This window comes from Lagopus muta, chromosome 7, assembly GCF_023343835.1.
Source record: "Lagopus muta isolate bLagMut1 chromosome 7, bLagMut1 primary, whole genome shotgun sequence".
Lineage (NCBI taxonomy): Eukaryota > Metazoa > Chordata > Aves > Galliformes > Phasianidae > Lagopus > Lagopus muta.
Window position 1 is genome coordinate 43762881 of NC_064439.1, and position 27155 is coordinate 43790035.

The window sequence follows — 27155 nt, forward strand, 5'->3', positions numbered from 1 at the left end:
GTGACCGCTGAACAGATGTAACCTGTAAGCATTACGACAATACTGTCCTTCCCTTTGAGTGTGGTTTTATGCTGTGTTCACACGAGTGACTGACAGCGCGCGTTACTTTAAAGAGCTTGGCTTCCAGATAGGAGAGCTGCAAATCCCAATCTGAGGCTGGAGGCGCAGCCCACCGGTGGGACACCATAGCTCGGGAACGGAGGGGGTTGCACTGGAGCCGCGGGAGAGCCCGTGCAAGGACCCGAGACCGGCTGAGGACAGGCCCACCCACAGCCGCCATCTCGCCGTCCCCTGAGGCGGCCACCTGGGGCGGGAAGGAGGAGCCGCCAAGCTGGGAGTGGGGGGGGGTGGGAGGCGGTGCGGCGCGAGGCCCCACCGCGCAGGGGCGGTGCCGGTCACGTGGGTTCGGCGGCGGCCCCGCCCCGGCTCCGGCGGAGGCAGCGGCGGCGGTGCGCGCGCGCAGCCCTTGCACCTGGCGCCGTCCTCGGGGCTCCGCGTCGCCAGGACAACCGGCCTCGCCGCCGCGCCTCTGCCATGGTGAGCCCGCCGCAAGGCCCTCGGCCCCGGGGCGGCGCGCAGTGCCTCAGAGGCTCGGCCCGGACGCTACGGGCCCAGGGCGGGGAGCGGCGGCGCGGCAGGGCGGTGCGGAGCTGCCAGGGCGTGGCGGGCTGTGTGCGTGTGTGTGTATGCGTGCGGGCTGGGCTGGCGGTGCTGTGTGTGTGTGTGTGCGTGTGTGCGTGTGTATGCGTGAGGAGCAGCGCTGTGTGGGGGCACTTCCACGGGCGTGCAGCGCTGGGTGTGGCCGCGGCTGTGTGCGCGCTGCACATACGTGTGCGGTCCGCCGTGCGCGCCGAGCGGCCGCGGGTCGTGCACATAAACATGCGTGGCGGTGGATCGATGCGTATGCGCAGGTGGATTTATAACCACAACAGAGCTGCGGTGCGTATGCGGTGGGCGTGGGGTCGGCCGCGTTGCCGTGTGGAGGAGGCGGGAGAGCGGCGGAGCGCCTGTGTGCGGGGCTGCGGGGCGAGGGGAGCTGCGTGCAGCAGGTGGCGGGGAGCCGAGAGCGGCCTGCAGGGCTCGGGAACGGTGCCGGCGTCAGCCCCGGCTTCGGGTTCAACTTCGGCGACCGCCGCCCGATCGCTTCGCAGCGGCGGCTGTGTACGGGGAAGGCTGCCAGGCTTTCACGCGTGGGGCGATGTGGTGCTTCAAGGCAGAAGGTTGGTTTGATGTGTATGAGGCAGCTGTGGGTGTCCTGCTTGGGGTGGAGTGCCAAGTCCTATGGAGGGAAGCGGGATGCTCCTCTGTGGCAGCATGTTAAATTTCTCTATTGCGTTTGCACAAATAATGCTCCTTCTGTCCCTTCCCCATGTATTTTGAACCTGAGCAAAACAACCTTGAGAGGTGAAACGTGAGGAGGAATGATAATATGGGTAGCCAGCACTCGCAGTGCACCTATCTGTAGTGTTGTGTACTTAGAGTAGGCAGACTTGATCAGCAGAGGATGCAGGAAATATATGTTGCTACAAGAGATAGCGAACACCAGTGAGTGTGGCTGTAGGTGGTGTGGTGTTGGTGACATGGTTGTGATGTGACTTGATGACGCCCCGCTCTGCATTGGCTTTTCTTCATGTGTGCTATGGGGCTTCTCTGATGTGGAAGATCTGAAAAGCTAGCTTAATAGAAACAGATTTATTCCATGTTGCAGGTATGGAAACAAAAAGAATAAAATATTTGATGAGGTGTTTTACGATATAAGTAAACATTTTACATTACCTCAACTCTGAGGAAGATGAAAAAGGGATTTGTTTTGACCAGATAACACGAGACACTTCAATATAGGGAATACTGGTGTTTCTACAAATCAGAAAGACCATTGGCTTATTGCTTGCTTATTTTGACAGTAGACTGCAATAGAACACTGATTTAGCGATCTTTGTTAAAATTAGAGACTGTGTGGGGTTAGCAGATGTGGAAAGTTGAAACTGAAGTCAAATTTTGACTGAAGCATAGCAACTATTTTTAGGTTAATGGAGTAAAGTAGTACTAATCTTGGCACTGTGACAGTATTGATCTGAACGCCAGCAGAACGCTATACATTAACAGTGCTTCATCTGTTTTGTCAATTAGAAGCTAGAATAACAGCATCAATGTCATTATAAATTACCAACTTGCCTAATCGTTCTGGTAATATTTCTTGTAAATCAGAAACGCACTTGAAAGGGATATGCTAAGTATGACAAAACCATATTAAATTGTGCAATCAAAGAGTTCTCGCTCTGAGTTCAAACGGTAGCCTGGAGCTAAGTTCAGACTGTAATCACAACACTCATTTGCATTCTTTCTAATAACCTTTTCAGGGAGGTAATCGGTGTACTCCATACATTTATTTTTGTTTGTTTTATGTTCTAGCATGCTCCAAAAAAAAAAAAAAAAAAAAAAAAAGAACCTCTGATCCTTCTTGAGCAAGATATATTGAGCAACTTCATTTGGACGTGGCAGGGTTGGAGTCCAGTCTTCTGTCTGAGCTTCTGTAAAACAGCTTTCCCACTGGAACTTCATAGTATGTGGTGGGAAACCTTAATTCCTTGTAAAACTTCAGAGGTGAACACAAACAGTGATTTCTTGAGTTTTTAAGAATGCAGTTCTTAGATTCATCACTTCAAAGTCAGTATGCACTGTTATAATGGAAAAGATTAGATTACTTTTCTAAGGGATAGAACTCAGAGCACTCTCCTATCTCCTCTGTCAAATCCATGTTTATTTTTCAGGATCAAGAAATTACTTGCCTGTTTCTGTTGACGTTTAAACTCTTTATTCTTGAGCTTGAACATATTTTTACTGATGGTTTGTTGAAGATCAAATTTTTCTCAGAATGATTTTTCTAAAAATACACCATGCTATGAATATCTGAAAAATCTGAGTATAATGTTATTCTCCAAGACTGCATGGAACCAAGTGGATTATTTTTGAAGCAAAATTAATTTTGATCACAAAGACCCTGTGAATGACGCTGTGGTGGAATCTGCCCTAGGATCAGTTTCAGTATTTTTGATTAGAGTTACAAAATTACCTGAATGGTCAAGGAAAAATGGTCTCAGCTATTTTGAACTTACATTGCTACTTTCATTTGAGACTTCAGTGCTTAAGGAGGGATTTGTCAGTTATTATCTAACCTGCTCAAGAAAAGCAAGTCCAGAATCTATAAACTGCATGATTTTCCCATTTCCTTCACTGTCCTGTCAACACTCTTCAGTCTCTTGAGTGATTCCATCTGGGTTGTTACCTTCACCCTGGAGAAGCTATTGTATTTATGGAAGAGGAGGGCTGGAACTGGGAGTGTGCCCCTTCCTGTACTCGCCCATTTATGATTACTTACAACCACAAACTGCTGCTGTGTGGCCTACAAGAAAGGGCATAATGGCAGCAGCAAGATATCAAGCATCAAATATGGGCTGTGATTGACAATGTACTTTGTCCTAGTGTCCTTCTGTCCTCTCCTTCAGAGACGAGATAGTAAAGTCTGTTTTCATTGGTTTGATTACTTTGAACTGGTTATTGAATATGTTCTCTAAACTGAAATCAATAAGGAGATGAGACATCAAGTCGTTATAAATGTGAAACTCTACCAGCATGTCATGCTCTTCTGTCATCAGAAGTTGAAATTGAGGTCAGAGCTTCACTGAGGAACAGCATTTCCAAATCATGACTTGATGTAGTTATTACCTGGATGTTAACAGCCGTAACATCTGCGCATGTATAGTTCTGAAAATGGTCTCTAATCTACTTCTGAAGCAAAAGTATCAAGGTTGTTTATTTCCAAAGAAATTCAAGAGCTGTAAGCTTTGGCAAATAGTAGAAACTCAGTGAGTGTCCAGCTTCTCCTCTGAAGTTCAAATGCCCTCCTTCCCTGTAACAGTTTAAAGTGTTTTGGAAATGCTAGTCTAATGCTGTTTCCTGTGAAGTCAGTTGTAATCCCACGTGTGATCTTGGAGAGGTACATAATTTTGTCTCTTGCCACTGAAAACTGCTATTAATTGCACATTATATATGTGTGCAGTAGCAACACATCTTGTGTCATTTTTGTTTTCTGGATCATGCTCTGGGGAGATTGTCTGGTGGAGGTTTGCTCTTCATAATAAAAATTTCACACTCGGTGCTAAGAAAAACATCAGTTCTGTCATAGTGTTTATGATGCAGATCAAGCACTGCTTTACAGCAGCTTTGTAGAAGCTTTAGAGTCATTTCTATGATTAATTACATCTTCTAATATAATTTTGAAGAACAGTTATGCTTGGGGAGAAAAAAACTATTCAAAATTGCTCTCAAAGGTGTTTAGAGATTCTGCTTCAGCCATACAAACAGGGCTTAAGCCATAATTACATTTACAGCGTGAGCTGGTGTCATTAGAAATATTTGACATATTGGAAAGATTTGGCCTTCCAGACCAAGACCAATGGAGGACTGTATCAATCCAAAGAAGAGTGGTGTAAACTAGAGAAACCAACCTGCAGAAGAATTTCTGGGTTTGTACGCTTGCTCTCCATTGCATTGCAGTCAGTTTAGTGTTAGTTTGTAGGTTAAAATACTGGAGACTAGGAATAAAACTAGTCATATGTATGGCACTAAAAACAACTATGGGCTGACATGATGATTCAGAGCAGGAATTTTGAAAGATGAACTAAGGGCTTCGATGAACCTGTGATTGGATTAAATTTGGATGGCTGAAACAAAGGCTGTCTACAGCCAAATACCGCTGTATTTAAGCAAATAGGTAACAGCTTTTCTCACACTATTTTCCAAAAACGTGTCACAGTTTGAATGTCTACAATGTTTATTGCAGCATGATTCTATAGAGTGTGTGAAAACAAGAGACTATTTTTGCCACAAGATGCATTTTAGTATGATTGCACAGTCCCTGTGAATGATGCATTTAATTCCCTTCAGTCTTTCTGCTTAGAGACTCAGAGTTACTTGAATATTCAAATAATCATAGAATTGCTCAGGTTGGAAAAGGTACCTTTTGCCAGTGCTTTGTCCTTGGAACTTGGCAAAGTGCATTTGAATCGGTTTAATGCTGGAGAAGGATTTGTTGCTCTCCTGCTCAAGAAGAAAGCACTGAAAGATACAGAACCTGAGAGATCATCCAGCTTTGTAATGGGCTACAGTCAACACAACTGTTTGTCTGTCTACTTGCTTTCCTTCACAGATCTGTTGCCCTTGAAACCTGCAAAGCAGACTATCTGGGTTTCCCTACAGTCTGTTGTAACAATCAAATCTGAAGACTGCATCAGTTGAAAGCTTCATTTTCAAAGGAATAACCTATGAATGCTTCATTATATACTGTTTGTGCTTGGAAATCTATTATCTTAAAGATAAGTAATGAAGAAGAAAGCAAAATACAGCCCTTAGAATATTTTATAGAAGGGGGAAAAGACCAAACAAACAAAAAAACCAACAAACCCAGAACCAGCAACAAAACATACAAACTACCTGAAGAAAATATTTGCCAGGCATAGTTGTATCATCAGCAAATATGCAGACATTACAACTATGAAATAAACAAGAGAGTTTGGCTAAGCAGATTATTATACCAAAAAGAGAATAGATAGGGTACTTACCCTTGTCTTGGGCTCACTGTAAAGCTCCAAAGGAGGGATCTCCAGAAAAGATCCTTCCCACTGGCAGTCAGCTCTTAAATGGGTCTAGGAGAGGTGCAGCCAGGCTCCACCCTTCATCACACAGCTGAATTGCCTTCACCTGTGCTCCCATGGCTGACTCAGTGCTCGCCTCAGGTGGTCAATCAGAGGCTCAGCAGTTTCAACTCTCAGAGATTCAGCAGTTCCCATACACTCATGTACTTTGTGTTTCTTCTGCCATCTCTGGTAGTGGTTCGAACAAGGCACTTCAGAAGAAAAAGGATGAACTAATGGATCATAATCTGAACAGAGAGTTAATTGTCTCCCGGTGTTGCTCCTGTCTCTAAGTGTATGAAATTGAAGACTTGTATCATGGGAGAAGCAAAACTTGGAAATATTTTGTTTTTCCAAATAGTAATGCAAAACCTGTTTCTGTTGGTTAGGTATAGGGCTTAATCATGAAGACTACAAAACATCAGTTACACAATAGAGAGTATTGACAAAAAGCTATCTTTCAACTGAATTTTAGACTTGCATTTAGTGAGGTCAATCTGATTCTACCAACCATCAGATTTCCCCTTTGTTATTCTTAACAAATTAGTGTAGGAGCTACCACACTCAAGTTATCCGAGGACAGCCTGCATCCTCAGAAATATTGGCCATGATACAGGAAAAAATTCTGTATCTTTGAGATTTTGTTCTGTGCCTCTTTGATTTGTCTCAGAATTTACAATGAAATAACCATTTGAAGAAATGTCACAGCACTTTAAATAACGGTGGTGGTGAGACAGCAGATTGTGCTAGTCTGCTTAGTACGTGGGGCTAATTCAGAGGATTGCTCTCTCTTTGGTGACTTTCCAGGAGAAAAGGCAGGTCTTGCTTAAAGAGATAGTCAGCTCAACTGACAAGTTTGGGTAACCTACTTATTAAGCCTTAATAATTACTGCACATGATCACATTAAGCCATACTCTTAAAAATGCTTGATAGTTCCAAATACATTTGGCTGGAAGCAGCTACTATTTTGAAGAGTGTGCAAGAAAGGGTGCTGTCAGCTGCTTGGTTAACTGAGAAGAAGCTGGGGAACACAAGGCAACAGACAGGGCGACCTCAGGCACCTCCTGCTCCCTGCAACAAGGCATCTGAGTTGGGGTGGCCGAAGGCTTTGAGGTGGAGTTGTGGCTGCAGAAATGAGCGCTGACCTTCATCTGCTACTCAGTGGGTACAGGGCCTTGCAAGAGCCAGGGTGGTGCTCTCCAGTAAAATGTCAGTGATGTGCTCTGAATGCCAGCGCTGGTGAAATGAGAATGATGGCTTTGCTGGAAGAAAACCAAGCAGTAAAGCGGGTAGTGTGGCTAGCTGCATCTGCCTGATGAGTTTTATTATGTTGGACAGAGCTTGCTTGGGGAAACTTTGAAAGGAGTATGGCCCTTATGGGCAGCCCTGGGACAGTGATAAGCACTGGGTAAGGACACAGAGATTCCTGGCTGTGCTTTATCTTAATCTGTGAAGATGAGTTGTAATTATTCATAGGATCAACACAAAAGGCTTTCATATGAGGTGTTGTTTTTCATCAGGACATTTGTCACACTTCTGGAAGAGGAAAGATCCAGTCAGCATCTGGCAGTGAGGAGGAAGCTGAGGGCCTGCAGAAGACACTGTGCTGTGCTCTGGGGAGAGTGGTTAGCTGCCATGGTAAGCAGCATGGCTGGGGTGTAAAAGTGTGTAGAGTCAAAGCTGGAGGCAAAGCACAGCTGGAGCATGGCAGGAAACTGTATTGAAGTAAAAGGCTGCCGGTCTGACTCTGCTGTAGGTGGCAGTAGTTTGAGATGGCATTGCCTTTTGTGTTGCTCTTTTTTGTGTCCTTGACTGTACAGAAAGCTTTACCATGGGTTCTGTTGTCTTTGGTATCACCTATTTCAGCCCTGATAGCAATGCTTATCCATTCTGCCGTCTAACACTGCTTTGTTGCCTAGATACAATTACATTTTGCTACTTAAGTGATGCTAAATGATTCTCCTTGTCTGCCTTACTCTAGTGCATTAATTGTACATTTCAAGAGGAAGCACCAAATAGCAGCTATTCTCTGACTATTAGGAAATAGCTTATAGAGTAACATGAGATAAACCTAAATTGCTTATCAAGTATAACCATTTTCACTTCTCTTCCTCCATCATTTTTCTCATATAGCTAAATGAAAAAAACTTTTTAGCATGCCACTGATGACATTAGAGCTCTCATAAGCTGCTCTGGCTTTCTTTCTGCTACAGCAAAAGGTAGTTTCAGTTTTATAGTGAAGGCAAAATTGTATGGGCAACACTTGAACAGTTCCACTGAGGAGGAAAGATGTGCTGCAGGTTGGTGGGATTTGCACTGGGGCGCAAAAATCTGCACATAGGAGGAACTGGGTAAAACCTCAGTTGTCTTTTGCAAGGGTTTTCTTTTAAAACATCTTATGGTGCCTCTTACTGCATAAATAGTACTAAAATGCTGTTCTTACAAGTGGAAACCTGAAAGACATGATGCTTTCAACATATGGAAATGTTCACAACTTAACTAGTATGTCTGCTGTGTCAACAGTAGGGGAAGGGAAATTAATGGATTTAATTCTAAACTACTGTCTCCTTTGGTGACAGCGACCCACCCTTGGGTTTTATTACTGGTTTGTGAAATAATTCAACCTCGTCCATCCATCTTCTCTTTTTACTGATTTTTCTTTGGAGTCTCTGTCATCTTCTCTCCCAAACCTGTGTTTACTCAAAAATGCTTGCTTTAGCATTATAATGAGCAAAGTTGTTTTTGAGAACCTCCTTTTTAAGAGTTGGCATGTTGAAAATCCTCATTTATTCTGATTTCAGTGGAAATTAAATACATAAATATCTCTGTGGAACTAAGCCATAATGGCTGAGCTGCTAACAAAATGGTTTCATCTGCTAAAGAAATAGTCCTTTATTGAAGAGTCGATTAAATCACAACTGAAAATGCATCCCTTAAAAAAACAAAACAAAAAAAAACTTTCAACAGAATTAATAGCATGACTGTCTTTTGATGTTGAAAATATTAGTCACATGGAATTTCTGAATTATTTAGATAAATATGATAAACCAGAATGAATATTCCTTTGTTTGTTCATGGAAAAAATTATGTTTTTGATCATCACAGGATCACAGAATGGTCAGGGTTGGAAGGGACCTCAAGGATCATGAATCTCCAACCCCCTGCCACATGCAGGGCCACCAATCTCCCCATTTAATACTAGACCAGGTTGCCCAGGGTCCCATCCAATCTGGCCCTGAACACCTCCAGGGACGGGGCATCCACAACCTCTCTGGTTGTGTTCCAGCACCTCACCACTCTCTTGGTAAAGAACTTCCCCCTGACATCCAACCTAAATCTACCCTCCCTCAACTTAAAAACCATTTCCCCTTGTCCTGCTATTATCCACCGTTTCAAAGAGTTGGCTCCCCTCTTGTTTGTAGGCTCCCTTTAGGTACTGAAAGGCTGCAATGAGGTCACCCCACAGCTTTCTTTTCTCCAGGCTGAACAAGCCCAGCTCCCTCAGCCTTTCTTCATAGGGGAGGTGCTCCAGTCCCCTGATCATCTTTGAGGCCCTCCTCTGGACCCTCTCCAACAGCTCCCTGTCTTTCTTGTACTGGGGGCTCCAGACCTGGACACGGTACTGCAGATGGGGCCTCACAAGAGCAGAGTAGAGGGGACAATCACCTCCCTGTCCCTGCTGGCCACCGCTTTTGTGATGGAGCCCAGGATACTATTTGCCTTCCATGCCCAAGTGCAAAACTCTGCACTTTGCTGTGTTGAACCTCATCAGGTTCACCCGGGCCCACCTTTCAGGCCTGTTGAGGTCCCCCTGAATGGCATCCCTTCCTTCTACCGTGTCAACTGCACCACTCAGCTTGGTGTCGTCAGCAAACTTGCTGAGGGTGCGCTCGATTCCATCATCAATGTCCCAAGACAGACCCCTGGGGGACGCCGCTCGTTACCGGCCTCCACCTGGACATGGAGCCACTGATGACCATCCTCTGTCTGCGGCCTTTCAACCAGTTTCTCATCCATCAAGTGGCTCACCCATCAAATCCACACCCCTCCAATTTGGAGATAAGGATGTGGTAGGGGACCGTGTCAATGGCCTTGCTCAAGTCCAGGTAAATGACATTAGTCGCCTTTCCCTTGTCCACTGATGCCATCACTCCATCATAGAAGGCCACCAGATTGGTCAAGCATAACCTTCCCCTGGTGAAGCCGTGCTGGCTGTCTCAGGCCACGCACTCATTCCTCTTGTGATCAAGCATGTGATCAAGTATGTCATCCAAGAAACAGGTTCCTCATACCACAGTTCCTTGCCAGCGGGGTACAAAATCGTGTGTGTGCAATCCCACCAAAAAGAGATTGTTTCAACTCAGTAATTCTGGTGTAAACAGGAGAGCTTTATCACTGTTAGACCACAAGAGAATAACACGTGGATGCTTTTAATGCTAACAAGCTAAGTGTGATGTATGGGGAAGTTATTTTCTGGGACTGGTGGTAATCATTACATTTCATAATGTGGAAGAGGAAACAAAAGATGAGATCATTCTTTCTGGATCTGATCTATTTGCACAATGTGTATATATGCTCTATTTATACGCAGTGAAGCAATAAAAAGAAAAAAAAGAGTTCCAGAAGAAGCCAATGGAGTATCCTCTGAGTGCTGGAGAGGAACCTCCCCAGCTCAGAAGACGTATCGGTACAACCTTCAAGCTGGATGACAACCTGCTCCCTACTGAGGAGGATCCTGCTTTGCAGGAATTGGAGAGCAATTTTATTTTTATTTTTTTTTAGTGTAAGCAACTATCAGGTCTTCTTAAGGAAGTACTCATTTTCTAGTTCACTGTAACCAGTCTTCTATGTACAGAGATGCTACAATGGAAGATCAGGATTGTGAGAAACGGCCCAAGATTGTGCAATTAGTTGTCAGAAAGAAGATGAGGTGAAGCACTGTTGCAGGGTTCCGTTGTGGGTTTGTGTTGTTTCCCTAACTCCTTTCAGCACATAGACATTTTTTGTATCTCCTGTGCTTACTGGAAATTCGGAGCTGGTTTTAGAGCAGCATTCTGTTGCACATGTTCTGTGTCACCTCTTCTCTTTCATTCTTCACTGATTTGCCTGTTATATTTCAAAGTTTTGTACAGTTAAAAGCACACTTTTCTGGAGTCTTACATACCTTGTTGCTAACGCAGTCAAATTTGCAATCAAGTGCAAAAACAAGGAAAGAAGAAATAATCCTACATCCACAATTATTTTGTAATATTACTGCATACAGGTATTTGAAGGGCATGTCATTGTCCATCATAAAATCACAAGGTTGGAAACGACCTGTAAGATCATCTGGTCCAACCGTCTCCTCATCACCATTGCCACCACGAGCACTAAACCACATCTCACAGCTCCTCACCTGGACGCCTCTTGAACACTGCCAGGGATGGCGACTCCACCACCTCCCTGGGCAGCCATTCCAGTGCCTGACCACTCTCTGAGAGAAAAAGTTTCAGTGAGAGAAAAAGTTGTCAGTGCTTTCTAACTATAAGGAAAAATAGATTTGTCAAGGTTATTAAGTACTTTCACAGCATTTGATGAACACTTCCTTGGCAGGTTTTCTCTATTTTTTTCAAATAGAGAGGTAGCAAAGTCACGGTTTAAAAATTTAGTAGGCAGTATTGTTTACCTCAGAGAGGTGATACATGCACGTATGGTAATTACTTCAGTAGCAAATTCTGTGATAAATGGCAGTTTCAGATCATCAGGAAATCTTCAAAGAAATACACTGTCTCCTCTGCACATTCTCTTTTGATTCCAGTTGCATACTGTCAAATTCGCATTACGTAGTTTCGTCTAAAAGACACCAACATCTTATCCTATGTCTGCTCTTCATTTGGCCAAAATCTAGCACTGAAGAGCCAATAGACGGCACCGTCTTCTGACTTGCAAATGCATTATCATTCTAGAAGCTAATCTGCTTATTTAAATATGCTAATTCTATGAAAACAATACTTGATGGTGTGGTAACTGTAGCCAGCGCATACATGAACATGTAGAAGTGTAAGAGAGAAAACAACTTTGAATCTGTCTGTGGCCTCATCTGCGACTTATGTTAGAGGCACGGTACTTGGTGTTGCTTACTTCCTAAAAGGAGGAGTAAAAGCTGCTGTTTAAAATTTTTTTTCAGTTTAATTTGGATTCCTAAATGCAAACATACAGGTCATAGTTAGTTCATTTATTTAACATAGTCTGCCATTCCAACTTTAAATTCTAACTATATCTTATGTAAACAAAGATTATAGGTCTTTTTCCCATAAGAGTTGCCAGGAGTATGGTTCAGTTGTAGGTTTAGATTTTCAGCTTTCCCACAAGAGGAAAATACTAAGCATTCCCAAAAATCTGTGCTATGATTTGTAATGATTTTGCTTTTTAATGCAGAAGTTAAATTCCTGGCCCAGGCATTAGACAAAGTGACCAGAGAAGAAGCGTTACTGGACCTGGTGCTCACCAACCCTCATTAAAGAGATTAAGATTGGAGGCATTCGGGGCAGCAGTGACTGTGCCCTGGTACAGTCTGTGATCTTGAGGAAGCTGGACCTGGCAAAATGCAGTCAGGACGCTGAATTTCAGGACAGTGAACTTCAGGCTGCTGAAGGAATTGCTGGATGAAGTCCCCTGGGAAGTTGTCTTTAGAGATAAAGGAGCAGAGCTGGCAGCTAATTAAGGATACCTTTTTGAGAGCATAAGAGCTCTGTCCATCTGTATAGGAAAAAAAGCAGAGGAGGCAGGAAACTGGCATGGCTGAGCTGTTTGAACTGGGAGTTAAGGACACACACAGACAGTGGAAGCAGGGACATGTGGCCTGGGAAGAATACAGGAATGCCCTCCAGATATGCAGAGATGGGATTGTGAAAGCCAAGGCACAGATAGAACTGCCCTTGATGGGGGATGGGAAGATTAACAAGGGATTCTACATGTACATTGTTCAGAAGAGACAATCCAAATAGAGTGTACCCCTCTGATAAATAAGAAGGGAAAACTGGCTACAGCAGGCATGGAGAAGAGTGTGGTACTTGGTGAGTTCTTTACTTCTGTCAGCCAAGCTTCTCATGTCTCTTGTGTCTCTGAACTTCTAGGTGGGGCCTGAGGGGGCAAAATCCCTCCCACTGTAAGAGAAGAGTAAGTCTGAGACTGATTTGTGAGACTGGATGTTTATAAATCTATGGGGCCTGATGATGTGCATGCCAGGTCTTGAGGGAGCTGGCTGATGTGTTTGCCAAGCTGCTATCCATTATATTTGAAAAGTCTTGGCTATCAGCATAGTCCCTGGTGACTGGAAAAAAGAGAAACTTTGCTTCAATTTTTAAGAAAGGGAGAAAGAAATGAAGAACTACAGACCAGTGAGCCTGGGAAGATCATGGAACAGATCTTGAGCCTGGAAGGCATGTTAAGGCACATGGGAGACAAGGAGGTGATCCAAGACAGCCAGCATGGCTTCACCAAGGACACATTGTGCCTGACCAATCTGATGGCCTTCTGCAATGAGTGACAGCATCGGTGAACAAAGGAAGGGCAACTAGTGTCATCTACACGAACTTCTGCAAGGCCTTTGACATGGTTCTACACTACATCCTTATCTGTAAATTGGAGAGAGATGGCTTGGAAGGTCAGACTGTTGGGTGAGGAGTTAGTTGGAAGGTTGCAGCCAGAGGGTTGTGATCAGTACATAAAGGAAGCTTATGCTGCAAATATCAGCTTGAGCATGCATTGTATGTGTTTTTATTAGATAGTAATTTGCTCATAGCTCATTAACTTAATAACATAGTGAGCATATGTGCCTGTTATTGTATATCTGGCAGTCTCCAGCTTAAAGAGAGGAAGGATAATATTAGATTTTGTTCTGGCAAAAGGATAAACTGCTTGTAAAGTAGTAAGTGTCTGCAGAGTAGCTATATTTTAAAACATATTTATGCATATAAATGGAAAGTACAGTTTAGATGCATATCAAAGCTTTTAAGGAAGCATCTACAACTGTAGGGTGATGAAGTTGAAAGAGGATTTGTAGTGGTCTGTGGTACTGAATCTTTGGATACTGGACCAGAATTATGAGATCTAAGTTCACTTGTCTGTTTTACCACAGACCTTGTGTGTGCTCTTGGAGGTAACTTCCTTTTTTGACTTATTTTTTAACTGTAATGCACGAGAATATTACCACCATCACCTTGGTGATCTTGAGCTCTGTGAGGATGGCGTGTATCCATTTTCAAAGTGATGCAACAGAAACTACAACTAAGCCTTTGTTTTGACTGTTTCTCTAGAGAAGAAATCCTAATGTGTACTGTTGCCATGCTATGACCTACAAGCTGTGAGTAACACGTAATATTAAATGGCGAATGTGCACATAAATCCATAAATTATCAATTTCAGTGCTCGGAAGCAGTCAACTAGTTCTGAAACCAGTGATGTATGTGGTGTATTTCAACATAAAGGGTGAAAATACAGATAGCAATGGGTATTAGATGTAGGGCAGTTCAGTGCAAACCTGTGGTAAGCTGTGTGGAACTGCTAAAGCAAATAGTGTGTCTTCTGAGAAGGAGTTAGGGTTATACTTTTGGAGTACAAACGCACATGATTTGAGATTTGAGTCTATGGTAAATGTATTGTTTCATTTGCATGAAAAGGAAGCTTAATTAAACTTGTTGGTCCTGTTGAAATTTAGCTTTATTATTCTTAGATGTGTGGATAGCCTGTTTGTTGTGCAAAAAGGTGGGTGCAAAAAGTGGCTTTTGTTGTGATATCAAAACTGAGAAACAGTGGTGTACAATTAGATCTGAAGTCTTCCTTGCACATACTGGAAGAGAAGGAAGGTTCTTCATGGCAGCTAGAAGGAAATCCCAGCTTTCTAATCTTGTAATCTTGATGGTGGAACTGAATGTTTTCTTGGGAGATGCATCAGTAGTAGGAAATTCTGGGTGAGAGGCACTTTGGTTTATTCTTGTAGCATTTCTTGAAATGCCATAGTAGTATGGCAGCAAGTTCTTTAAATCAGGATGTTAGTATAGTTTCTCAATTGTCATGTACTTGTGCCAAAGAGTGTAGAACTGTATAGAACACACAGTATAAAACATGTCCACTTTCTGTAATGGAATGGTTCTAAAACATGCCAACAGTGCATGTTTATATGTGTCGTTCTATGGCTGAATCTTTTACTGCTACCTAAAGTACTTCTTTTTGGGGTGTGTTTCTTTCTGTTTGATGATTACATAGTGGCTCCATAAGTTTTGTGCAGTTAAATTTTAGCACTAAGAAAGAGCAAGTGTATGTGTGGCTGCATCATGTGTACTGAAATCATTTGTAGGGTTACCAAATAATATGTTGAAAACTTGCATTAATGGTAATTAAAAAGAGTTAATCACCTACAAAGAAGGTGAAAAGACTCTCTAAAGGCAGTTTTTCTTGTTGGTCTTTTTAAATAATTTTTTTCTTTCTGTTTCCAGGTTTTCTCAAATAATGATGAAGCCCTTATTAACAAAAAATTGCCCAAAGAACTTCTGTTAAGGTAATTCAAGATAATATCTTACGAAGTAAAAATGTTAGGATAATTTACTGCTTGTGTGGCTTACAAACCACAACATGCTATTCATTCTTGAAATAAATGACAGCATGTCTGTTAGATTTTGGGATTTGTGAACCTGTTTTCTTTTGGTTGCTCTTGAGTTGTTTTAATCTGTTCAAATTACATTATACTATGGATGACATAATTTAATAGTGATGTTTTTGTTGCATATTAGAAAAAGTGAAATAACGTCCACATCTTTAGTATATATAGCCAACTCTTTTCTGTACTTCATGGTGTTTATCCGTCTGAAGAGTATATGATCCCTTCTCTAATGTAATTCCCTATGATGGTTACTCACTCTTCTTGTTACAAACTTTGTTATAACAAACAAATATAACTTCAAAGCTTTCAAAAATGCACTGCAGTGAAAAGCACTGCCAGTCACCCTTATTGTCAGTCTGTGTTACACGTGGCAGAACCAAGAACAGGATTTTACTTGCTGTAATCATTTGGCCAGCCATTCCTTTGCTACTGTGTGAGTAGATCACGTTAGCGACAACATCAAGATCAGTAAGTTTAGCCCATGGTTGGGGTACAGATGGATGTCTTCACATGAAAGCAACCTTGAACAAATTGAGCAAGTGCAAACTGCAAAATATGGAGGTACTGCTTAACTGAATGTGACTACGTGAGAGGTAGAACTGAACCTGCTCAGCAGTGTCTTCTCTACCTGCCTATAGTTTTCATTACAGTCCACTCTTTGTGCAGAAAGAAGTGTTTGCATATAATGGTGCAATTATAGTTCTTAGTGATGGTGTTATTAAAACTGAGCTGATTTATTAATACACTAAAGAGGAGCATGTACATTATTGCTTCCTGTCTGATTTGATGTTGGATATCTGAAGCAATGATGTGTTGCATTCTTGTTTATTCAGAATGTGTTTCTAGAATGTTATTCCTTCTTGTAGTGTCTGTACTATTACAGTGTTCACTTGGTGATGTTAAAGCCTTTTGTTAAAGGAATTGGATTTTTGGAAGATTTCCATTTTTGTTCCAAAGTACCAGTTCTGTGTGGTGCTGAAATTGTAAATTAGCCTTGTAGAACTGTTTGGAAAATGTGAGTAAATGAACCAAATAATACCCTAAACACAAATTCTAATAGCACTGCTTGTTGCACTCACGCCATATCTCTGAATCTGAAGCAGTTCTTTTCTAGCAGTAGGACTATTTTCTATGGAAATAACTGTGATTTCCACTGTTACTGGTGTTAAGCATCCTATCAACATAGTTCATCAGAATTTGTTGATGTACTTTAGAAAATGAGATAGCAAACATGTTTTATTCTGAAACAACGTAGTAATTACATGGTGTGCCTTAGCTTTCTCTGTGGGACTGTCTTAATGTCAGTGTCTAAAGAAAGGCTTATCTGTGGGGAATTTGTTTCATGCTTGAAAACGTAAATGCTTTTGTAAGCCTAAGCTTAAATGTCTTTCAAAACCTAAAACCATTTATGTTGCAACATGTTTTAAAAGTAATGTGACAGAACAGGTTCAGTATTGCTGTGTTGAGTGTAATTAACATCCTAATTTTTGTCATATTAACTATGCAGTCTACCCTTAAATTAAGAAGAGTAAATCAGTTGCAGTGGAAACATTTTGCTTTCAGCGCAGGAGATGAATAGTAAATGTGAAGCGTCATCAAATGCATGTAGCTTTTCTCTTGCTTACATCAAACTGAAACTATTGGAAAATTCTTCAGCTTTGTTTTAAATATTAAAAAAACACTAAAACTTGACACGTGGAAAAAGTTGGTTAATATCTGGATACAAATGGTAAAGCAAAATGTTGCAAGGGTTGGTCTTATTCTCATTTGCATTGAGTATTTAAGTAGTTTGACTGTAAAAAGCTAGCCAATATTTTCATTAATGTTGAGAAACATTTATCTGTTGGCAGGCTTAAGGAATACTACCACTCTTTAAAACGTACTCATTTATTTCAGTGATCATGTACTCTGAGGTTAAAGTAAGCACCTGTGCTAGCTTTCCATGCTAGAAGATTTGATACAAGAATGGCAGCTTCAGAAGCTGAATTGTAAAACAAGGCAGTGATTATATAAGCAATTTTTGTTACTGTGGCAGTATTGAAGGACCTGTAAACATAAGCTGTGGGGAAAAACAAGTACTATTCATGCATATGTAAAAGCATGTATATCTGCTTATCTTGTTTTCTTTAACTTTTACTTTATTTTGAAAAATTGTCCCAGGAGATTATAATGGTTTTGGCTTTTTGTGGGCTTTTTTTAATCCTGTTTGTTATTCCTGCATTTATTCCAGCTACTCAAGAAATGAAAATTGGCTATGTTGTCAGCAGTAGAGATGTTTACTTTTGGTCACTTGAACCATTTTCAGTTCCTTCATGCCAACGAACTTCTGATGTTCATGAATTGTACCTTAAATGTAGAAGTTATGACTTCTGCTATAAACAGTACTTGAAGGGTTCACGTGCTTGAATAATAGGTCTCAGTCATCAGACTTCAAATTTAAGCATTCAGTCAGATACAAAAGAAGAAAAGTTTTGGGACCCAAGTTAGGAGAGGAACTCAGTAGTTGTCCTCCAGCAGCACCTGTCCTTGTAAATAAGAATAAGGTATTATGCATTTTCATGCTTCTTTTGTTTATATTACTCCATGGTGCTTTTTGTTGGTGTTTTTCTCAATAACACAGCAGTCTTCCTGATTTTGAAACTTCCCATCTAATTTGAGCAAAACTGTAACTTTCAAAACCGTGTTTAGCCATTTTTTCTTCCTCAGCTTTTTTCCCTCATTCATAGCACACATTAAACCACTGGCTGGCACACAGCTTCTAAGAAGATCAATGTGAGATCTTTTCCATATTCCGAAGGGAGTTCATTGACCGCCAGCCAGGCTATTGATCAAGTCTTGTTTTCTTGGATGCAGCAGAAGCTCTTTTCTGAATTCGAGGTAAATCACTGAAAGATTTTGAAGTCAGTTCCCACTTGAGAATAATTGGAAGATTTTCTAACGAAAGCAGATTAATCTGACAATTGCAACTTGTATCCTCAGTGTTTACTTGAGATTAGGTATGCTACCATGAGAATCATGAGGGTACAGAGAAAACGAAATGGCTATTTTATTAATGGACAAAGCATGTTAAATAAAATTAACACTGGTGTTGTGATATTATTAATCAATGGCTGATAAGTCCATAAAACTTTTCTAAAATGCTTACTAAGACATAGTCGTAATTATTAAAATTCTATTGTTTTCCAGGCTGTAGATCAAACTATGTAATCACTTCCCTGAGAGCTCTATCTTGTCCCATGCCCAGTTCACTCTGATCATTTGTTTGCTTTTCTAATCATGTCTTTGTGGTTAAGGACCACTGGAAATGGGTATGTGACTCCACAGGCTGAGTCTGGATTTAGATGTGTTGTTCCCAGTCTTACTGTTCTTCCTCGCTTACTATCAACTTTAGTCTCCATATTTATGGTTAATAAATATATTGCCCTTATCTTTATATAGTGGAGTTCCCTATATTGGGAAGTTTGTAAGAGGTACTGAGCACTCAAAAATGATTGCTCGTATCAAACAAGTTTGGTCATTTGTAACTGGAGGAGGTAGTTGCCAGTTTCTATTTAATGTTTAAGTTAGGTGATTTGGGTTTGTTCATAAACAAGTGCAAGAATAATCTTAAAATTGGATGTTTGGAACAGAATTGTTTGAAATGGAATTTCTTCTTAAAATGCGAGAGGCTGTAAGAACACACACTGAAAACTGTATGAGTGCCTTTATGTATGGTACTAATGCAGAAGAGGAGATTTGGGAATGGAAAATCCACTTTGCCAAGATAGTGAGTAAAATTCAGGCATTATGGAAAGGAAATACTTTGTTTAAGGTTTGTGCTTGACCAACTGGGACTTCCTTACAAATGTACTGCTTCAGCATTACTTGATTCAATATGAATAGTATCACTTGGTTACAAACATGCTTGTTGCAATGGATTAGTGATATTGGAACAAATAAAAGCAGTGAGCATTTAAAGCAGGAGTAACAGCTGAAGAGGATGTAATGGTGACTTACACAACTCAGGATCATGCTTGACCAGTTGTTTGTTTCATTTTGGTATTTGTTTTTGTTTTTTTGTTTTTAATATGTACACTCTTAAGCCTCTCTTTGGAATCTGCTGTTTAACTTATCAAGATCTAATTCCATTTGGAGCTGTATTTTCCTTGAAGTTGAAGCCTTGTTTAAACTCGCTTTTGATTAACAAATTACCAAAGCCAAATGTTTAGAAGGATCAGTGATACAACAGTCATTTCATTCATATTTAATTTTCCCTCATCCCTCCCTGAAATTATTGTTCCTCATTCCTATACAAAAATTACAATCAAAGAACAATTCAGAAGAAAATCCTAACAAAAATACCCACAATATATTATTTTCATGTGTTTTGTTATTCATGCCAAAGTTTGAATACTTGGTATTGTTATTTATACTGTGTTGTTTTGTGTTTGTTGGGTTGGGGTTTTTGTCAGTAACTTTCAAGGTATTTACAGAAGAGATGAACTTTCTCAACCATGCCTTCCTCACACAGACACAAGCATCAGGATAAGAATTCATTGGAAAAAAAGTCTTACTCCTGACCAGTAGCATAGCTCCAGGTGTGATTAAGCCAAGGCTCATCCTAGTCCGAAGACTAAGTTTTCCATAACCCTTATGGCTGTAAGGATCAAGGTGTATGAAACATCCCCAGGTTGCATAGCACCAGAGCATCACATATTTGTTTGTTTTCCATGTCTGTCGAGCTTTGAGCTCACAGAGTGGGTGCGTTTAGTTTTGGTTGTTTGGTGCCCAGACTGTGTAATCCCTTCTCTCCTGGGAAAAGATGCTCAGTAGGATAGTTGGAATGGTCTGCAGGTTGCATTGGAACTGTGGGCTGCTAGGTAAACCACTCTTAAATATTCATTAGGCTATTTTTATTTAGTAATGTGCTATAGTTGCCAAATTTTACTTCATGAAATCACTCTATAAAAATAAAATTCTTATTCATAAAATTGGCTAGCTGAGGTTGGAAGCAAACTCTGGAGATTGCCTAGTCCAACCCACTGCTGAAAACAGGGTCAGCTACACCAGGCATTTCCTGGCATTGCCCATTTGAGTTTTGACTGCCTACAGGTAAAGGGGCTTCATAACCACTCTAGTTTGGTGTTGGGAAACACCTGTTTTCCTGTTGTTGGGCCCTGCTGGGGAGAATCTATTGTCCTTACTTCCTTTAGATATTTTAACTTGCTGGTGTATCCTCAAAGCCTCCTGCTTGGAGGTGTGTTCAAAATGGTGCTCAACAGGATCCCCATGTCCTTTCATGCAAAGCTGCTTTGTATGTGATTGGCTCAGCCTGTATGGGTGCCTTATGTGTTCCTCCCTGGAGAGATCTTTCTGTCTCAAAGAAGTTCTGTTGTCAATATCGTGTCCATTTCATGTCCTGATGGATTCTGTAGATAAAACTTTGATAGAAATTTAATGAAACAGGGCAGTCATGTGAGCTGCAGCATGTGAATTATAGAAACTGCAGAACGTTGCAGCTCATCCACCCCTTCTAAGAAATGATTAAACTGGACAGTCCACTCGGCTTTTAAAGCCTAGAAGTCTGGAGCATTCCCCCCTCTGCAAGTATTCCAATTTTAGGAAGGCTGACTTTTTGGAAAACATTACATAAACTGTTTCATGGGTTTAAATTTTCCTGAGTACGTCCTATATGTATTTTATGTTCAAGTCTGCAACTTGACTTCTAAAAGGTCACAAAAACGAGACTTTTAAAGTTGCATTTATGTCTATAATACCCAAGTGACTATTCGTCAAAGATACACAAAGTTGCATTCCTGTGATATCTTCTGTATTTCATTTGCAGACCGAAGTTACTGAATGATTTGTATAATGCAGTTTATTAATTTCATCATTGACAGAATTTCCATGTCATGTGGTGGTTGTATTCTGTATGTCTGATGGTAAGTTAAACAGACCTGTCCCTCCTTGATTTGATCAATGGAGACTTTGCTTAGGATACTAAGAGAATGAAGTACCAAGAATACTGCAGTTGTTACATATGATAATGCTTTAAGTAAAATCTTTTTAAATGGAGTGAGTGAAGTGATCCCCTTGGCTTGTAAGTAGTGTATAGACTACAAAAAATTAAATGCTGTGGTATAGCTATAAAATGAATCCAGCAAAGCTGATTATTTGTTGGAAAAGCAGATTTCAGTTTAAACTGAGAATAGATGTTAGGCATCGTGCAGACAGCCTGTTCTTTGGCAATTGCTGGTACTTGTGTAGGTATTGTGTAGCAATAACTGAGCAAAAGCAAAGGTTTGGCATGTGAAGAAATGCTTTTTGGTGCCAGGTTTGTAAATGAAAGACTTGCTGTTTAGATTTGCTGAGAAAGGCGTTGTAGTCCATGTAGTTTACAAGTGGTGATTGTGGGGTAAAAGTTACTGGAAAATTTCAGTGTGTTTCACAGTTTCTAGCGTAAGTGCTTTACTTCAGGAGATGGCACATCTCTAGTGAAAAAGGATTTATTTTAATAATTGACTTGAAAGTGAAACAGTAGATAATGCAGTTGATTTCTGCTTTGAGTGGAAGTTCATGACATGCTGCTGAAAACAAATCTGATAGAAATAAGCTAAGGTGCTTTAAAAAAAAAAAAGTCAGGCTCCTTAAGTTTTTAATATGTCTCTCCATTTATGTTTCCAATGCATATATATTATGGGTTTTTACTGAATAAGGTATTACTGGAATTTTCAGTGTAGCACGTCCCTACCTAAAAATTTATTAATGCAGGGTTCTACTTGCTGTGAGTATGACCATTCAGTTGATCTGTGTTTTTTAGCTGCTTTTATTTTACTGCAGCCTTTGTACAGTGCTACTGAACTGCAGTTGTTGGTGAGGTGTCTCATACCATAGGAGGGCATTTGGTAAGATAGGGAAAAGAAGGGTGAAGCTAAACCCTCCACATATAAATATTTATAATGGTGTTTGGTATTTATTGAATATGTCATTTTAGGGAAAGACAAGATGGTTCCGTGATGGTGGCAAGACTGCAACTGTATGCATTCAAACATGATTAGTAATAAACTCAAAGAACAGCAGATGCTCTGCAAAAGCTTGTTCCCTATCTGATCAGATTGGCTAGGGCCTTAAAGAGATGAGAGAGAAGCAGTTTGACTCTTGGACAGTTTTGTTTCTCATTCTGTAAGTTGTAGTGTTTGGATTTTGAGAAATAGCTGTTTCTGTGGTTCTGCAGGAAAGGAAACAATAGAAGTGACATCAGCCATTTCTGCTTTTGGAAAGACACGGTTCTGTTTATAGCACATGAGAGTAATGAAGTATGTATAGAAATATATGGGAGGTGACCAGAAAACACAGCCTCCTTTTCAATATGGAGAGAAAAAACTTGATGTAGACTTGTTTAATAGAAAATAGAAAGAAAGGAATATAATTAACAGTTGTTGTGATTTTGTGGATGAATTGGTTAGACAGTATCACTCTGAGATTAACCAATCAGTTGGCTCTACCAACCCAAATTACAAGCGTCTACAAATGCATTTGACTTTAACATTTGGCATTTTGATTTTAAAATGAGCCCTGTACAGTACATCAGTACATGTTGAAAGGATTCACATTTGGTTAACAGTTGTAGTAACTGGCTGGTAGACCCAAATGCTTTTTTTTTTTCTATTCCATGTTTTGGAAATCACTCTTTAAGAAGTCACTGGAGGTTAAGAGTTACAGATGACACAAAAATAAATGTGAGGAAAAGGCACTCCCAAGGAAGTATGAATGACATTAAATAGTGGTACGTTCAAACAAGATTAATTTTACAGTTTAATTTTGCAGGGATATAGAACTAAGGAGTGTCCCATTTCACTCTCACATCGAGTGCTGTGGTCAGGGATGTGTCATCGTAGTAGAGGATGTGAGAGTGAGATGTACAAGATACTGTAAGTTCCTTGTCTGATTCTGTGTCAAAAAAGGCTCTGAAAATGGGAGCAGTAAAATAATGCTTTGTGTCTGTGTACAGCTTTGTTGGAACTAATAAACTTTTTAACGCTACATTTGCTTTAGATGTCTGCCTTTGAAGAAACATACTGGAAAAGAACGTGCAGAGAAAATGAGATTTAAAGAACTGAAATAAAAAGAATTAGAGGTGACATGATAAGTGATTTTAAAACTCCATAAGGAGAAAGTACTAACTGCGAAAGCACTCTTTAATTTGGTGAAGAAAAGTAGAGGAAAGCATAAAGCTGAAAGTCAGACATTCACCTTGGAAATAAGGCAAATATTATAACAGCGTGATTAGCCAGTGGAACAAACTATCAGAGAAGGTGGTGATTTTCCATCCCTTGAAGGCTTTCAAATCAAGAATATTCATTTTCTGGAATTCAGGCTTAAGCCAAATACAAGTTTACCTTAATGGAGTTGGGGAACTGTGAGCTTGTGCAAGTCTTTGTGCCTCTGGCATGAATTTCATGCATACTTCAGGTGCTGTTAGCATTGAAAGATCTCCAAGGCCAAGCTTATGAGGCATTTATGTGTCCAGAGTGGTGTATGCCCTGGCAGGAAGAGGCTTGAAGAACTCTGATTATGGGTAAGCAGATTATCTTCCTTGGGTGCAATGCAGGATAACTAAGGAAAAATTAGTGACCTTGGGTACAGGAAGTGAGTATAGATTATCCTAAACTTTACTGTGAATCCGTTAACTAGTTACATTTCCAGTTTCCTTAACTAATCTGTGCCAAAGACTTAAGTGGAAATGAATCCGGCTGCTGGCTGCATTAGCTTCCACCTACATAATTATGGTCATAGAGGACAGATGTGCTGTACAACCATCAGCTGGCCTGCATGATAATTTTTTCCACATTTTAAAATCACAAGTGCCTGCTAACATAGCCCTTCACCATAAGTGCCAGACAGCATCAGTGTTGCCATCTCTGTCTCAGTTCTGTGGCTGGATTTTAAAGCCTTTAAAATGCTATTGTCTTGTATCCTGTTGGGTTTTCCTAACTGGTAGGGATGTGCTAGGAGTTCTGTGGGGCTGAAGCTAGAGGAGCAGTTGTCTCAGTGGTTTGCATGTAAGACTATACTATAGAGGGGAAAAAAGGAGAACAGTGTGGAAATTTTGAAACAAGTTGGCAAAACGAGTCTTAGCAATTATAAAATAATATACTAGTAATTCTTATTTATGCTGTTATTAACTGAATAATAATGATTCTGATTTTGCTGAATCCTAGCGTTGTTTAAATTACCTATTTTGAGGAGGGCAGTTTCAGGCACGTTTCAAGACAGTTTCTTTTTCAGAACAAAAATAAATGTAGAAGTGTCTAGAATTTTACACTTATTAAAATAGTTCTTTTAACATAAAATAATCACTTCTATTTTTTTTTACTTTGTAAAAAGTCACTTCATAGGGAATGGAGCAAAAATAAATACATCTGTTCCATATTTGGTTTCAGTCTACTTTTTCAACAGAAATCATGCATCAACATTAATCTTGTAACAGTAATAAATAGTCAAACATGAAGACAAGCTGCTAGACAACTCAGTAGATGAGATAGATAAAATACCTTTTCTTCAGCATCTTCAATTCCTTCTGTTATTTTTTACTTCCAGCAGAACTTGCATCACTTCCAAAGCATGTTGTGTGCTTTCTTTAGGCAAGAATATGGAGTCATGAGATGGTTTGTCACAGTCCTTCTTGTCTTCATTAGAAACAATTTCAAGATGTCTTTTATGCTTCAGCTTCTATAAACCTAAGATAACCATGTCTGTTATACCGCTGATGTTTACTCCTTGGCGTTAATATTTGATATAAGATGGAATTGTTATTATTACTGTTCAGTTCTTTGATGACTGAAAATGTCAAGTGGTAGTTTATACGTGAATTATAGAAACATCTTTCATTCTCTGCAGAAGAAAAGGATTTTGGAATGGGATCTGTATTTTATGCTTAAGCTAATGTATTTTATTTCCTGAGAACATCCTTTGAAATGGCTCTGTTGTTGCTTGAAAATGGTATTTTGCAAAAATTTGTTTTGACAATGAAACTTTTATTTTAGAAAACTATTAAAAGTTGCCAGTCGTGAAGAATCGATTCAGTGTTTGAAAGAGTAATGCTAGATTCTGAATTGTAATCTTTCTTGTTTCTTGTAAAGTGAATTAAAATAATACACTGACGATGTAAGAGTTGGTAGGTATTGTGACATAACCTTTTGGAAATCTGAGTCACCATGCTTTGTGTTAGCACTTAGATTCCTGAACTTATGTTTATCAGTGTGTTATTTCCCTTCTCTATGTTCAGTGCTAGCTGATCTTGAGATAGCAGTGTCCCAGATGGCCGGGAAGGCCAACGCTGTGCTTGCTTATATCAGAAGTAGCGTGGCTGGTGGGACTATGGAAGTGATCATTCTACTGTATTTGGCACTGGTGAAGCCACGCTTAGAGTGCTGTGTTCAGTTTTAAGTCCCTCATTACAAGAAGGACATCAAGGCCCTGGAGCATGTCCAGAGAAGGGCAACAAAGCTGTTGAAGGGTCTGGAGCTCAAGTCTTAAAATGAGTGGCTGAGGGAACTGAGATTACTTAGTCTGGAGAAGAGGAGGTTCAGGGGAGACCTCGACACTCTCCACAACTACTTGAAAGGAAGTTGCAGCAAGGTGGGGATTGGTTTCTTCTCCCTAGGAATTAGCAATAGGATGAGAGGCACTGACTTCAAGTTGCACTAGGGGAGGTTCAGGTTGGATATTAGGAAACATTTCTTCTGCAGAAGACTGATACAGTATTGGAAAGGCTGCCCAGGGAGATGGCAGAGGCACCATCCCTGGGGGTTTTCAAGAAACATGTAGGTGTGACATTTAAGGACATGGTTAGTGGGCATAGTGATGATGTGTTGGAAGTTGGAACTTGATGATCTTGAAGGTCTTGTCCAATCTTAATGATTACATGATGACACCGTCCTGCTAATAATAATAGTTTAACCTAATAGTTTTACTCTGTAAATAGTGAGCAGCCCAAGAGCCCTTGGGGATTTAATCCTCTTAATGAGGCTGCATATGACTTCCCCAGTTCTTTCTAAATATTTGTGAAGCGTGAATGACTATGTCTCAGAATGAAATATGTGGAATAATTATTGGAAGTGATGTGTTGGAATATACCTCCCTTGAGAAAAGCCTTGAAGAAACCTCTGCTGTGGAATGCAGTGAATATGCAAAGTCTGTTTGCATATGTCTTTTCCATGACAGTTCACTAAGCAACACAAGACAGGGAAACATCAGCTTGTTAACAGCACCAGGGAGGTCAGTATGCTGACTCTTAAGAGAGAGAGCACAAAAGATGGAGTGAAGTGTAGAACTCCACAACCAGGGTGCGTGTCAGAATTGCAGAGATGGGAACTTGGTGGTACTGTGGAACTGGTAAACTGTACAGTAGCCATTCACAGCAGCCTTTCGGTCTTCGTTTGCACCAATTGCAACAAAGCTACATATGATTATAATCACTCAAGTTCCACTCCAAAGAAGGAAAATAGCATTAAAGTGGCCTTAAAGACCAAGTGTTTGGGGAAGATATCATTGCAGACAAAGCGGGAGAATACCACTGGCTTCTGGGACCTGTTGACAGGCTGAGCTTCTCTTCCTCCCGTAGGAGCATCTAATGGCTGGGATTTACATACTCAGTTATACAAAGTGCTTCCCTCAGGAAACTTAAAAATCTCTATAGAGAGTTATTCTATAATGTAACACATTTGCAGTCAGCTTATTATTCATATTAATGATACTCACACGTGCTCTGCAGACAGTGTATTTATCACTGACCTTAAAGCATCTCTCCTCTGTTACTCCAATAAAGAGTACAGTTCAC

At 40.5% G+C, this 27155-nt stretch overlaps 1 protein-coding gene across 4 annotated transcripts in view; it reads left to right on the forward strand.

The window, feature by feature from the left end:
* Positions 1–413: 413 nt before the first annotated feature.
* The window catches only part of FBXL2 (F-box and leucine rich repeat protein 2), a 51329-nt gene continuing 24587 nt past the window's right edge, over positions 414–27155 (forward strand). Inside the window, exons 1-3 of one of the 4 annotated variants that reach the window (XM_048952118.1) lie at positions 414–537; positions 7215–7332; positions 15171–15232. In XM_048952118.1, coding sequence (XP_048808075.1) covers positions 7330–7332; positions 15171–15232 — 65 coding nt within the window. In that variant the 5' untranslated portion in view covers positions 414–537; positions 7215–7329. Of the gene's footprint in view, positions 538–736; positions 940–7214; positions 7333–15170; positions 15233–27155 lie in introns of those variants that run through there. The other 3 variants (XM_048952117.1, XM_048952116.1, XM_048952119.1) reach the window with 3 other exon arrangements.